At 36.9% G+C, this 13,575-nt stretch overlaps 1 protein-coding gene across 1 annotated transcript in view; it reads right to left on the bottom strand.

Moving 5' to 3' along the window:
- Nucleotides 1-13,575, bottom strand: part of smc1al (structural maintenance of chromosomes 1A, like) — a 30,863-nt gene that overhangs the window by 7,622 nt on the left and 9,666 nt on the right. The window contains exons 6-22 of the mRNA XM_026241525.1: nucleotides 12,313-12,571; nucleotides 11,391-11,531; nucleotides 11,229-11,311; nucleotides 7,855-7,954; nucleotides 5,249-5,356; nucleotides 4,976-5,161; nucleotides 4,722-4,901; nucleotides 4,022-4,168; nucleotides 3,793-3,930; nucleotides 3,554-3,670; nucleotides 3,357-3,463; nucleotides 2,941-3,082; nucleotides 2,699-2,844; nucleotides 2,386-2,539; nucleotides 1,070-1,183; nucleotides 807-963; nucleotides 90-244 (exon numbers count right to left, since the gene is read on the bottom strand). Of these exons, the coding sequence (XP_026097310.1) occupies nucleotides 90-244; nucleotides 807-963; nucleotides 1,070-1,183; nucleotides 2,386-2,539; nucleotides 2,699-2,844; nucleotides 2,941-3,082; nucleotides 3,357-3,463; nucleotides 3,554-3,670; nucleotides 3,793-3,930; nucleotides 4,022-4,168; nucleotides 4,722-4,901; nucleotides 4,976-5,161; nucleotides 5,249-5,356; nucleotides 7,855-7,954; nucleotides 11,229-11,311; nucleotides 11,391-11,531; nucleotides 12,313-12,571 (2,434 nt within the window). The remainder of the gene's footprint in view (nucleotides 1-89; nucleotides 245-806; nucleotides 964-1,069; nucleotides 1,184-2,385; nucleotides 2,540-2,698; nucleotides 2,845-2,940; nucleotides 3,083-3,356; nucleotides 3,464-3,553; nucleotides 3,671-3,792; nucleotides 3,931-4,021; nucleotides 4,169-4,721; nucleotides 4,902-4,975; nucleotides 5,162-5,248; nucleotides 5,357-7,854; nucleotides 7,955-11,228; nucleotides 11,312-11,390; nucleotides 11,532-12,312; nucleotides 12,572-13,575) is intronic.

Below are 13,575 nucleotides of genomic sequence, written 5' to 3'. Positions count from 1 at the left end.
TGTAGTGGTTAAGTGCTTGTGGAATAAGTGTGTCCTTAGCTGCCTTTTTAAAGTTGTTATTGTTTGTTGATATGTCATTGTTTAAGTACCTGGGCACTGCTGTTGCGGGACAGGGCTTTATATATCTCATCAATGTTGGTGGCCACAGACTCGAAGCACGCGTGGAAACGGTCAAACCTCTCCTTCTTTATCTGCTCAAACGCTTGCTTGGCTTTCTTCGCCCTCTTCCTGGCAGCTTCAAACTCTATGATGTTCAAACATACAAAAAAAATCAAATAAAAAATAAAAACACGTAATTGTTAGAAATGCTGCAAACCACAGACAGACATGCTGATCGACCCAATCTGCAAGCCTAAACTTTTTAAAGGGATACCAGAAAATGAAAACTGTGCCATCATTTACTCTATACTAAATCAGGTTTAACTGGAATTTAACTAGATTTAAATCAGAAATAATTGATAGAAATCATTTCATGAAATTTTATGTTGTGGGAGGGGACACTATATCACATCCTAGGCTGGTGATTGTGAGCAAAATCATGTAACAGGCTAACTAACAGTAGATATGCTACCAGTGTTGGCAGTGATGGGATGGTACGTTTTGCAACAAGAGATGTCAGAAGAAATCTAAAAATTCCAACGGATGCATTCTAAATTCTCCAGTGTTTGTATGTTTGTTCCTTCAAGGTCAGCGAGACCGGCATTCACAATGACAAACAGAATTGCAGTCTTTTGTGCTTTGTCAATGTAACTGCAATTTTACTTTTATTTGGATTCATTTTACAGCATAAGCTTGGAATGACTGACCGTCACTGGTCTCCTGGAATTTGTCTCTAACGCTCTCTAGTTTCTCCATGGCTTTCATGTTGGGAGCACTGATCCTCTGCAGGATGCTCTGCTGCTCATTGAGTCTCTGTTGTAATGTGTTCATCTCTGCCTTGATCTCCTCATCTGACAGGGAGTCCTGCAAAGCATCAGTCACATCACAATCCCAACACACCATAACAGTCATCATAGTGTAAAAACAGTAATGTAATCATGATAGTGTAAAGACGCAAGCACTGATGTACTTTTAGGTCCTCTGACAAGCTGCTGTAGTCGATCTCGATAAGAGCTTCCTTGGCCAGGACGGTGCTAGATGTCTTCTGACTGCTGCTGAGGCTCTCCTCAGCCTGAGAACTGCCCTACAACACAAACACAAGCAAGATGTTAGGTAAAAAGGTTTAAAGGAACAACATGTAAGTTTTTGCTACTAGATGGTGTGTATTTAAAACACAAAGAAACAAAGACGTAGTGCGAGTGTGGAATCATGGAAGTTGTCGTCTTCATCCCCACAGCAGATGCAATCCAACGGGAGCAGAAATCTTGTTCATGGAAGAGCAAATGTATTAAAGATTTATTTACGTCGTAGTATGAAAAAGGGTGAGGCTGAAAGTCTGACCATCTGATCATGGGTATATCTCTCTAATAGTGCTATTGGATCTTAGTGCTGCCTTTGACACTATTGACCACAACATTCTCCAAGAAGCCACAACAGCGCCTACACTTTCTCCAATGACAGAAAAGAGTGATATATAAATAAAGGTGACTTGACTTGAAAGCAGTCGAAACGAAACGAGGCCACTGAACGAGCATGACACACTATTATAATGACACAGTCGATGGCATCCGCTCCTTCCAGTCATGCTCATGTGGGGTAAAACAGCGCTGTTTTGTCATACTAGATACATTTGAAAGTTCTGTTACAATGTTACTCTGTGGTTGTCATCGGCCTAATAAAACCCATAACATATTAAAATGTCTTTTGTCTCGGAAATCGAGGGTGCATGGCGTCATTGGCAGGCAATGAAATGACCAGGGACAAGCCACTATTCCAAATTGGCTATTGATCTGAATTTATAAATTCTTTGAAACATTTGGGATAATGCAAGTACACAAGTCAAAATATATATATATATATAACACTGTTCTAGTGATTTTGGGATATTTTAATAATAATAATAATAAATAACCATGAAAATGGTCAAATATGGAACATTACAAGAATGAAAATGATGCAGCTGGGAAAAATATTAATCTTTTATATTTTCGATTTTGTATCTTGGTTACATTTTCAAACAGTATTGAAGTTCCAATTAATTCTAGACATTTATTGACTTATGTTTTTTGCCTTATGTGGAGTAGAAAAAAAAAAGAACAGAAGGTTTAAAGTTACATTTTTAGATAAATCACACATAGACTATCTACACAACTTTTTCAAGCATACACTTCTAGATCCAAATTATTTTAATATTATAAAAACACAAATTGATTAAGTGTCCAAACTTCTAATTGGTAGTTCATAATTTTGAGATTTTATTTTGTCATGGGTTAGTATGGCACATACCTCTTCCTGGCTGATGTCATCCATAGTTCCTGATCGGAGGGGAAGTCTGATGTCCTGCATTTTACAAGCCTGCAGAAGATTGTGTCTGTCACTGCGTTTTTGCTCCAGCTTGGTCTCAATGGCTGTAACCTCCTTCTGCAGCTGCGTCAACTCCCTATTCAAACACAAAACATTTTCCTTACATCATCATACCAACTTTGAAAACATCTACGCATGTTTGTTTCTTTTTGTTCAATGCCATTCCAGCTTTGGCTGTTTTCATGGCGAGAAATATTATGGAATATATATATAATAAAACATTGAAAGGACTCACTTGTTGGCACCCCCCAGTTTCTTGCGGATCTCCTCCATCTCATGATTTTTATCATTAACCTCAGATTTTTTGGCCAGGTGCTGGTTTTTCAGATCCTGAAGCTGTGCCATGGTTTCATCAATGATCTTCATGTTCCTTTGCTCTTCCTGTTGGGAAATTTTAAATGAATTGATTAAAGTAGATCAAACATAATTTCCAGGTTTAAACGAGTATCATTATGCAAGTATGTGAATGTTCTCTACCTTCTTGAGTCTCTCTATCTCATTCTCATCTTTCTTGACCGTCTGTTCCCACATGATCACCTTCTCCTGGTCTTCCTTGAGCTGGTTCTTCTCATAGTCCAGCTGGATAGCCAGACGTGTCTTCTGAGTCTCAAACTCCAAGCTACCAGAGAGTTTGAGGAAAGGATTAATCAGAAGCTACGTCAACTATTTTCATCTGATGTAAGTTGTAAGTACTGTTAAGTACTGCGCACAAATTCTAATTGATGTTGATGTAAAATTTGATTTAAAATAAACATATAAATAAAATAAAACTTTCAGCTACATTGCAGTGAAGGGAATTTTGTTAAGAAAATATGCAAAATATGTTTTTGGATTGCAAAAAAAAAAAAAAAAAACATTTTCAAAGATCAAAGATTTATTTTAAATATTCTCACCGTTTCTTGGCAATCTCATTCTGTCTCTTGACTTTTTCTTCTTCGAATTCACGAATGTTACGAACTCCTATCTCTTTACAGAACTCTACAAAAACCTCATCCTCCACCTGGAATGAAAGACAAAGACCAACAAGACTGAAGACAGGTGATACATTACCAAAGTAAAGTTGTTTTTAGATAACGGTGATGTGTCCTACCAGGTTCATGCGGTCTTTCAGGTCTTTCATATCTCTCTCTCGTGACTGGATGATTCTTTTAATGTCATTAATGCGTGGAGCAAAGTTAGCAAGTTCACTCTCCAGCTTTGACTTTTCCTGAAATCACCCCAATAAGAAAATGTGACAAATACTTCTGACGGTCTGAAATAAGGCAAATAAACTGTTACATCACAAAATACTTTTTTTGGAACAACACAAGCTGAAAAAGCGGTGGGTACCTGCATGTTAAGGGACAGGTGTCTTGTCTTTGTTTGCTCCAGATCACTCTGAGAGTATTTGAGTCTCATCTGCAAACCATGAGCTTGAGACTGCACCTGACGCAGCTCTGCCTCCTTTCTCTTTGCCTTCATTTGCTCCTGATATTCACAAACACTCAATCCAATCAGTCAACGACAAATCTCCTTAACCACATTGCATTTAACATCCTACAGACTCAAAATTACTTACTTTGAGCTCTTCTGTGAGCTTTTCCTTTCTGTCTTTCAGTTTATCAACAGCTTTCTCATCCCAGCGCCGAGCTTTGGCCTTCAGATCACTGGCACCTCCGGAGATCACTCCAGACTTCTGGAATAATGTCCCATCTAGAGCCACAGTCTAAAAAACAGCACATGATCCAGAACCAATAAACTACCAAATACAAACCAAACAAAACATCTTTTTTTTTTTTACATTTCCTACCGAAAATTAGTAATGTCCAAACTTTTCACAAGGAGTGCCAAAAAGAGAAACGAATATTGGATGCAATAACGCACTGGAATAAAACAATAGATTCCTATGGATGCTTCCACACAGTCCGCAAACATTCGCACACCAAAAATGTGCATGATTTTTTTTTTTTTATCGGGACCAGCCGACGAATATTTTCAGTTTCGCAAAGTGAAACCATGGGCCATTCAATAAGATTTGTGCTAGGATTACATGTTGCACAAAGGGCTAAGAGAGGTGGTGCTGTTTCAAAAACCAATGTTAACAAACACAGAAGAAGAGTTGCCCGGAAAAGAGAAGAGAACGAATGCAGAGTTCTTGTTATTGGTATTTTAGAATGGATTTATTCTCACGCTCTTTATACAGAATAACATTTATATTTCTACTGAATTACGGTGATCTCAAAAAAAAATTGTGTGACATGATTTTTTCCCCTTTGTACCTTGTGTCTGTATGGTCCTCCAAATGCAATCCTGCGAGCATCCTCCACGTTTTCACAGACCAGGGCATTTCCACAGGCATATTGCAGGGCTTTCTTTATCTGCGGTGGCTCGTATCGAATTACATCAATCACCAACTTAGCACCACGCAGCTCACGCAGTTTCTCATCTGTTGGCCTGACCTGTTGAGGACATTACAATACATAAGCCAACTTGCTCAAGCACATTGAGTGAGATAAATATCCAGTGAAATCACCTCCAGGTAGTCTAGGGGGAGGAAGGTCTCGGGTTCCCCACGCTGCTCTTTTATGTACTGGATACAGTCACGACCCGTCTTCTCAGAGTCCACAATGATGGCATCCATGTTTTTGCCCAGAACTTTAGTAACAGCAATCTGAAATTTCTTTTGTGTGGGCTGGCAAAGGTCAATCAGTCTCCCGTACTGGAAAATGAGATGACCATATGTGAGCATCCAGCTTTATAAGACACATATACGCAATAACACTGTGAACAATAAGTTGCTTCTCACCACTGATCCAGGATACAGCCTCTTGATACTCTCCAGAATCTCAGCCTTACGCTGTTGTCTGCTGTTTTCCTGTCTGTCAATACGAGCATCACCCAGCTGCTCCATCACCTGTATGAAGCAGTTGAGCAAATAATGTATTTTTTCCCCCACTGAATAACCTTTAATTCTTTCCCCTGTTGCACCCATTACAGTTACAAAGTGATTAATGCAAATCTCATCATAAATTTCTTTCTTGGCATGGTTGTGGACACTCCATAGACTATCAGTTAGGTTAAGAGATTATACAGTTTATGCAAGTCATTCTCTGATAGAAGGAGAAATAGCAAATGTAATATGGAATTGCCCTGCTTTATCCCTGTAAATTAAGCAGCACAAAAAAACTTACCACTTTATTCAGAGTTATAGAAAAGGTAGGATGAATAGAAAATGCTTTCAAAACTTTTCAGAAGACAATCAATTCCTTTCAGGGATACATTCATATATAGCTTAAAGTTCTCTCGCAGCTGTAGACGGTAATGTTTTCTCTTGGGTCTAAATAAATGCGACTTACAGTCCAGTGCGACTTATATGTTTTTTTCCTCATCATGACGTATGTTTGGACTGATGCGACTTATAGTCCTAAAAATACGGTATATTCTGGCAGTATGGATGAGGCTCCGCATTTAAAACATATGTAAATTCAGTCTAACTGCTTACTTATATCACTTGGATTAAATTAAACATTCAGCACATTTTCCACTTGTTCTTAAAATCCCAATGTAACATATGCAATACTTTAATAATTGACTGAAGAAATAAACAGTTCTTTATTTATAGAAAATAAACAAATCTTTCCAGCGGTATTCAGTAATCAAGTAAATTCTGTAAAAGTAGTTATACCGTTATAGTCTTGCCTGCTGAAAAATAAAATAAACAAATATACAGAACCCCTCCTAAAAACACAATTGAAAATTGAATTGATTTCAGGGTTATAATGGGAATTGTATTGGTTTTAATGTAAACTATAATGGTGTCTATTTGATGGATTTTATTGGTGGGGTGTAATATGGCAGATGGCAACTAATAGAACAACAGTAATTCCTATTGAAATAATCCATAAAACATGCTTTAACGCAAACTGTACAAATTTCTTTTTTTTTCTTCCTTTTTCTCAGGAGGGTAATGATACTCATACAGTGCTGCGCATTATTGACAATAGTGAGCTGAAGCTTGATTCAGCAAATGTAAAAATCACAAATCAAATCCCAATATCTTAGAAAAAAAAAAAAAAAAAAAAAAAATTCACAATTAGATATTTTCCCCAAATCGCATAGCCCTAGTGTACAACATGCCTCACTGGAAGTGACATCATCGGACCGAGATGCAGCTGCACTGATCAAGGTACTGTCATGAGCAAAGGCTTGCGAGTGGATCGTTTCCTTTTATTCACTAGCATTAAGCAACAGCAGCAAACCATAAATGAACAAAAATAAAATAAATAATATAAAGTTGGGCTAAAAATCTTAATTTGAAAGTGCAGCTGTGTGACTGTTTGCCGTAAGCTAACACCTTTCTCAAAGACAGCGACACAGAGGAATTAGAGGACTAGAGTATAATGGACAGTTTTATTTAAACATTTTTTTAACTAAATGGGATTTGTAAATAACACAATTTTACTATAAGTCAATGACCGTGAGACTTGGCATTTAATAGACAGAGCCATAGATTTCTGACAAGCTACGCAATATCTCTTTCATTATCCCAGATGAATCACCTTCGATAATGAACCCTAGTGTACCATATTTTACGGACTATAATTCACTTTTTTTCATAGTTTGGCTGGTCCTGCAACTTATAGTCAGGTGCGACTTATTTATCAAAATGAATGACATGAACCGAGGGGAAATGAACCAAGAGAAAACATTACCGTCTCCAGCTGCGAGAGGGCGCTCTATGCTGCTCAGGTCTCCTGTAATCTACACTGAAGACAGAGCACTCTCTCACGGCTGTAGACGGTAATGTTTTCTCTTGGGTCTAAATAAATGTGACTTATAGTCAAGTGCGACTTATGTTTTTTTCCTCATCATGATGTATTTTTGGACAGGTGCGACTTATAGTCCGAAAAATAGGGCAAGTAACTATAAAAGTTCACTCTATTCTCCTTCCAGTTCACCGGCCACTTATTACTTGTATTTCGGGAGAAACTGATGAATTCAAGTGCAGTAAATCTGACTGCAGTGCAACCAAACACGCCGGCGCCCATCTCCGCTAGAATATTTTAAACTCACCACTGAAAAGGTTAAAGGGAACTCCTCAGCTTCCACCCAAACCACATTTTTGTTGATATAGGCAGGATTTATTAAAGTACAGTTTATTTTGTCCATTGTGACAGCTTTTTTTTTTGCTGTTGTACAAAGCATCTGATGAAAAAAATAATAATTCACTACTTCCATTTAACACAAGAGGCAGGCCATATGGTTTACTTTGGAGACTGTGAACTAAACCACAGTCTCAAATTGATAGGACTGCATACTTGTCAACGTATATGATGAAGTTTAGTGCTTGCCTTTCTGTGGTGTACCTACTTTGACCTTCTGTTTCAAGTGCTTAACTTTCGGAAATTTTACCTGGTTCAGCTCCATGTTGATCTCATCTATTCTTCGTTTGGCCTGTTCCACCTCTTCTGTGAGCTCCTCCTCCATCCTCTTCTGCTCATCCAGAGACTGTCTGGAAACGGAAAGAAAAAAGGAGCAATGACCAGGGTTTCTGCATGATTTTGAAGCTCAAATGTAAGACTTTAAGACCTTTTTTAAGACCTACGCACATAAAATGAATACCATATGAGCAGAGTATATGGCAATGTCTATAGTACCATATTAAACTTTAAAATTACTGTAAAAAGCATAATTAAAAGCTCAGATAGGTTTTTACAAAAAATATGAACTTTATATTTAAAAGGGTCATATGATGTTGCTAAAAAGAACATTATTTTGTGTATTTGGTGCAATGAAATGGGTTTGTGTGGTTTAAGATTCAAAAAGCACATTATTTTCCACTATGTAAATTTTTGTTTCTCCTCTATCCCCCGTCTTCTGAAACGTGTCGGTTTTTACAAGGCTGGTCGCTCTGAAAAGCAAGGTGTGCCCTGTTTGTTCAGCCTACCAGTGTGTTGTGACTGACCGAATGTTTCAAGCCTCTGACGGAAATGTTACGCCCCTCAACATATACTATTATGGTGTGTCCTGATCAGAACCATGACATGACAAAAACAATTAATCCCATTACAAATGAGGCAGTTGTTGCATCCCGTGGGAACATAACTAGGGCCCTATGAAATCGGTTTTATTATTTCCCAAATTCTGTTTAATTGCCATTGCGATTTACCTATGATGAGTTCGCAGCTGAGCGGACATTTCACTCGTTGGCTTCAGCGTCACATTTGCATATGCCATACTGCTGGAATTTGTGATTTGTTGACCGCAAACTTCAAACATTAAATGGAACAATAAATAACGTTATTAACCAGTTAATGGCCATTTCAAATTTTAGATTCTGTTCGGAACTATAACATTTGATTTTGTTACTGTTTCTGTCAAAATTTCGTTTGTTTCCGTTGTTTTCATTTTCGTTCATTGAAGGTTCAGAGCCCTGGATGAGGCAATAATAATTGACTAAAAATATCAAAACCAAAAAATATACTGTACTGAACAACACTTAAAATATATAATGTTATATATATGCCTATACATAATACGAACATAACCAACGTAAGTACATTATGTATTAAAGCAAATACCTGCAGAGGGAACCAAAGGCCTGGTGCCATTCCACTTTACAGCGTGATTCAACAATGTTTAAATAAATAAAAATTTTATATTTGGACAAATGCAAAACGTATCTTGAAAATGCTATGTACAATACATGGCATATTTAGACATAGGTTGATGTCCTCCTGTGTTGGACAAGGTTTATAAATGATTTACGTTACAAATCTAGTGAGATGCACACTTTTCCCAGAAGAAAGTTTTTGAATGCAATTCAAATTCACAGCATATACAGGGGAAGAGTTTAGCTCCTTTCACACATATAGTCTTCACTGGTAAATTACCGGTAAAATACAATTTAATAGATAATGTGTGAAAAAATCCCGGGAAATATTGTTCTATTTTGATTGTTTACAAAGCTCCACTGCTTTTTAATTAGTTATTCTATGGTAACTTGCGATGGACATCTTAAAACATTGCGCCTCACAGCTTTTTGTCGTTCTTCTCCAGAGCTGGGGAGTAATGAAATACATGTAACGTTACGGATTTGAAATACAAAGTATGAGTAACTGTATTTCGTTATAATAACATTTTAAATAGGGGGTAATCAGATTACAGTTACACCTGAAAAGTATTTTAGATTACCAAAGTGATTACTTTTATTTTGACGTCATTTATTAAAGTAAACAGTTTGGGGATTTCAACAAATATGGATTCTCTGTTGAAAAAAAAACTGTTTATTTAAGCAGCTCCTAGTGAGCGATGCGATGCATGCTCATCACGACACAAACATTCTCCTAGAATTCACACTTTGCATTTACAGTTTACAGATCCACACAAATCATGCATGAATTAAAAAATTTTAGTCAAACGATAGCTTTATTTGCTTTACAGATGAACTTGAAGTCTTGATTAATATGAAGTCTTTATTCATTTGAAATGTTCAATAATTGATCATCTTTGACTCTGTAATGCAAGTTCACGATCCGATTCATGAACAGATGACTCTTTTTTGAGTCAATCTTTTAAACAAATAATTTATTTTGATTAATAAAACCAGTGGTTCACAAACTGAATAGATATTAGGGGCAGGGCTTGCAAAATCGCTAGCCCGACGTCCCGGTTTCTAAAGTAAAGTTACTAAACCTGAGTAATCTAACGAAATACGTTACTGATTACTTTTTAAAGATTGTATTTTGTAAACTGTAGTGAAATACATTTTAAAAGTAACCTTCCCAGCCCTGCGCTTCTCCATTCATCAGGGCTGCAATTGAGTTTATAAGAGCAAAACGTTCTGATTGGCTAGTAAGGTTAGTTTGGTTAAGAGTAAAAGCTGCTCCTCTCATACTACAGGTGAACCCATGGACTCGAAAGTGATAATCAATAGTTTTTTGTATTTATTCTTTTGAAAAGTGTTTTTTTTAAATGTAGTATAAGTGTGTAATGTAATGCCAGAGATCCGACATGGTGCCGGAGAACTTTAAGCCCTTATTTACAGACTGTATAATGCAGCTCTGAGGGACATTAAATACTTTAACCTGAAATTACAAAATGCATTGATAATGTTTTGATATTTTAAACACTGAAAACTGATGTTTGAAATTATTTTTATTTTTTTTAGAATGTGAAATTAAAATCGCCATTAGGTAGCAGCAACTCAATGTTGAGCCATTGCGTTTTACGAATCATTTAAACAGGTGATTCATTCAGGAAAAAAAACAGCGTACTGTTGCACAGAAATGAAAAACATTTTTTAAATGATCTTTGTTGGAGAAATAGAGCAAAAACAGGAAATATGGTTAAATGGTATGAAATTGTATAAATATATACATTTTCTTCGCGATTGGGCTAGTTTTGTGTAGCAAATAGGAAAGATTTATTGCGATAACCTGGCAACCCTGCTGAACTCTGAACAAAACGAGTTTTATTAAAAATGTTAATTCATTCTCTGCCAACAGGTGGAGCGTTCGGTAGAAATAGAACCGTTTCCCCGTTAACAGCAGAACACAAAGCAGCTAAGCACCGGACTTTGAACGTGCAGCACTCGTGTTTTTCCAATGAAATCATAACATTTTGAAGCTTAATTGTCACATTCAGCCATATCACAATTCTGGTAATAATTAATTAAGACATAATTAAGACTTTTTACATTAAGACTTAAGACCTTAAATTTGATACAACTAAATTTGCGAAAACCCTGAATAACACGAACAATAACAGCTGTGAAGTGTTTGTACCTGCTAGTGGTGATGTAATCCTCCAGCTTCTCAATGCGCTTCTGGTTCTCCTCGATCTCTCTGATCTTCTGCTTGATCTTGGCCTATCGATACACAACAATCACAACAAATCAAGTAATTATTTTCATAGTATCAATTAAGCCCACAGAAACTCTTTGTTACCTCTGTTTCTATTTTCTTTCTCTCCTCCAGATCCAGACGGTCCTGGTCAGCTTTTTGGTCTCTGTTGAATTTCTCCAGCTCTTGAGCCAGTGTAGCAGCTCGCTTGCTTGCCTCCTCCTTCAGACGGTGATATGCCTTAACCTAAACACAAAGACAACAGTCATATTAAAACTTAATTTTTTATTCTTAATAGTGCTGTCCAACGATTAATCGCATCAAAAAGAAAATTTTTTGATTACATTACTACTGTATGTGTACTGTGTATATTATGTTTTTATAAATACACACTGTATATATTTAGAAAATATTTACCTCTATACATTTATATATACAAATTATAATATTTTATATTATATTTTAATATATTTAATAAAAAAAAATCTGAAATATACACATGCATGTGTTTGTATTGATATATACATAAATATACACAATATACACACACATCATGTAAACAAAAACATTTATTTTGGATGTAATTGCAATTAATGGTTTGACAGCACTTATTCTTCACTAAAGATTTTTTTAATACTAAATTGTCTTTTGTGAAAATTTTATTCATAAAAGTTTTTAACTTAAACATCTGAACAATACTTGAGGTGCAGAAACTGTGTAGACAACCGAAAACTATACTAGGGGTGTGCCGGTCATGATCGCTGGAACGTGGATGTGCGCAGCTTCTCAGTTAACAACGGCTCTGTGTAGTAACAGCTGCTCTGTGTGAAATCAAACAGCTGATGGAATTTATCGCTGATTAGAGAACCGGCTTTACTGATGAGATGAGCGTAACGATCGGCCGATCGTGATCTGCGTACCCCTAAACTATACCACATAAATCAAAGGCAGTACACTCTTTATACAACTTTGTCTAATAAATAAATGTTGCACTTTTAACAGTATAGAACCCTCAAGTCAGCTGTACCTGGTTCTCTTCCAGCTGCAGATCTTGTCCTTGACTTTGAGCCTCCTCCTCCATTCGCTCCTCGAACTCCTGTCTGGCCATCTCCACTGCCCCCTGTTCACGGTCTAGCTCCTCCATGTCTGCCTTGCGTTTTTTGTAGCATTTCTGGGCGTTCTGTAGTGATTTACGGGCAGCCTCCAGTTTCTTGATCTTGTGAGAAGTGTTCTCCTTGGCTTTAATGTACAGAGGCCTCTTCTGATTAAGCTCTGCATCCTTCTCCCTGTCAACATGTCACAAAGTTAATTACTTATTAGATGGGCTCTTATCATATATTATCAGATGTGATCAATTAGAGAATAATTGATTGACCATGATCAATTCTGCATTACTGTTTGTCTTTTAAGCTATTTTTATTTATAATTTTCAGGGCATAATAGAAATTAAAGGGTTAGTTCACCCAAAATGGTGTGAAATTGAGAAACCATCATCTGGTGTCGACGTGATTATATTGGCAGATAGTCATCACCTGGCAAAACAAAGCATCCTTAAAGGGTTAGTTCACCCAAAAATCTAAATTATGTCATTAATAACTCACCCTCATGTCATTCCAAACCCGTGAGACCTCCGTTCATCTTCTGAACACAGTTTAAGATATTTTAGATTTAGTCCGAGAGCTCTCAGTCCCTCCATTGAAGCTGTGTGTACGGTCTACTGTCCATGTCCAGAAAGGTAAGAAAATCATCATCAAAGTAGTCCATGTGACATCAGAGGGTCAGTTAGCATTTTTGAAGCATCGAAAACACATTCTGGTTCAAAAATAGCAATTTCATTTCAAACGATTCAGTTCGATTTAGTGAACTGGTTCAAGAAGATCCAGTTACATCGAGTGGTTAGTTTGAAAATCGGACATCACTAAACTGCTGTGCTGTGAAATCTCACAACAGACCCGAAAGAGAAGAGAATGCTGAATAAAGTCGCAGTTGTTGCTATTTTTGGACCAAAATGTATTTTCGATGCTTAAAAAAAATCTACTTTGATGATGTTTTCGTTACCCTTCTGGACATGGACAGTAGACCGTACACACAGCTTCAATGGAGGGACTGAGAGCTCTTGGACTAAATCTAAAATATCTTAAACTGTGTTCCAAAGATAGACGGAGGTCTTACGGGTTTGGAACAACATGAGGGTGAGTCATTAATGACATAATTTAGATTTTTGGGTGAACTAACCCTTTTATGATGCTCTGCTTTGCCAGGTAATGACTATAATCTGCCAATAATCATG

The sequence above is a fragment of the Carassius auratus genome, linkage group LG48F, assembly GCF_003368295.1.
Source record: "Carassius auratus strain Wakin linkage group LG48F, ASM336829v1, whole genome shotgun sequence".
Lineage (NCBI taxonomy): Eukaryota > Metazoa > Chordata > Actinopteri > Cypriniformes > Cyprinidae > Carassius > Carassius auratus.
The sequence above is the reverse complement of the archived record's forward strand: the minus strand, read 5'-3'. Positions and strand labels throughout refer to the sequence as shown.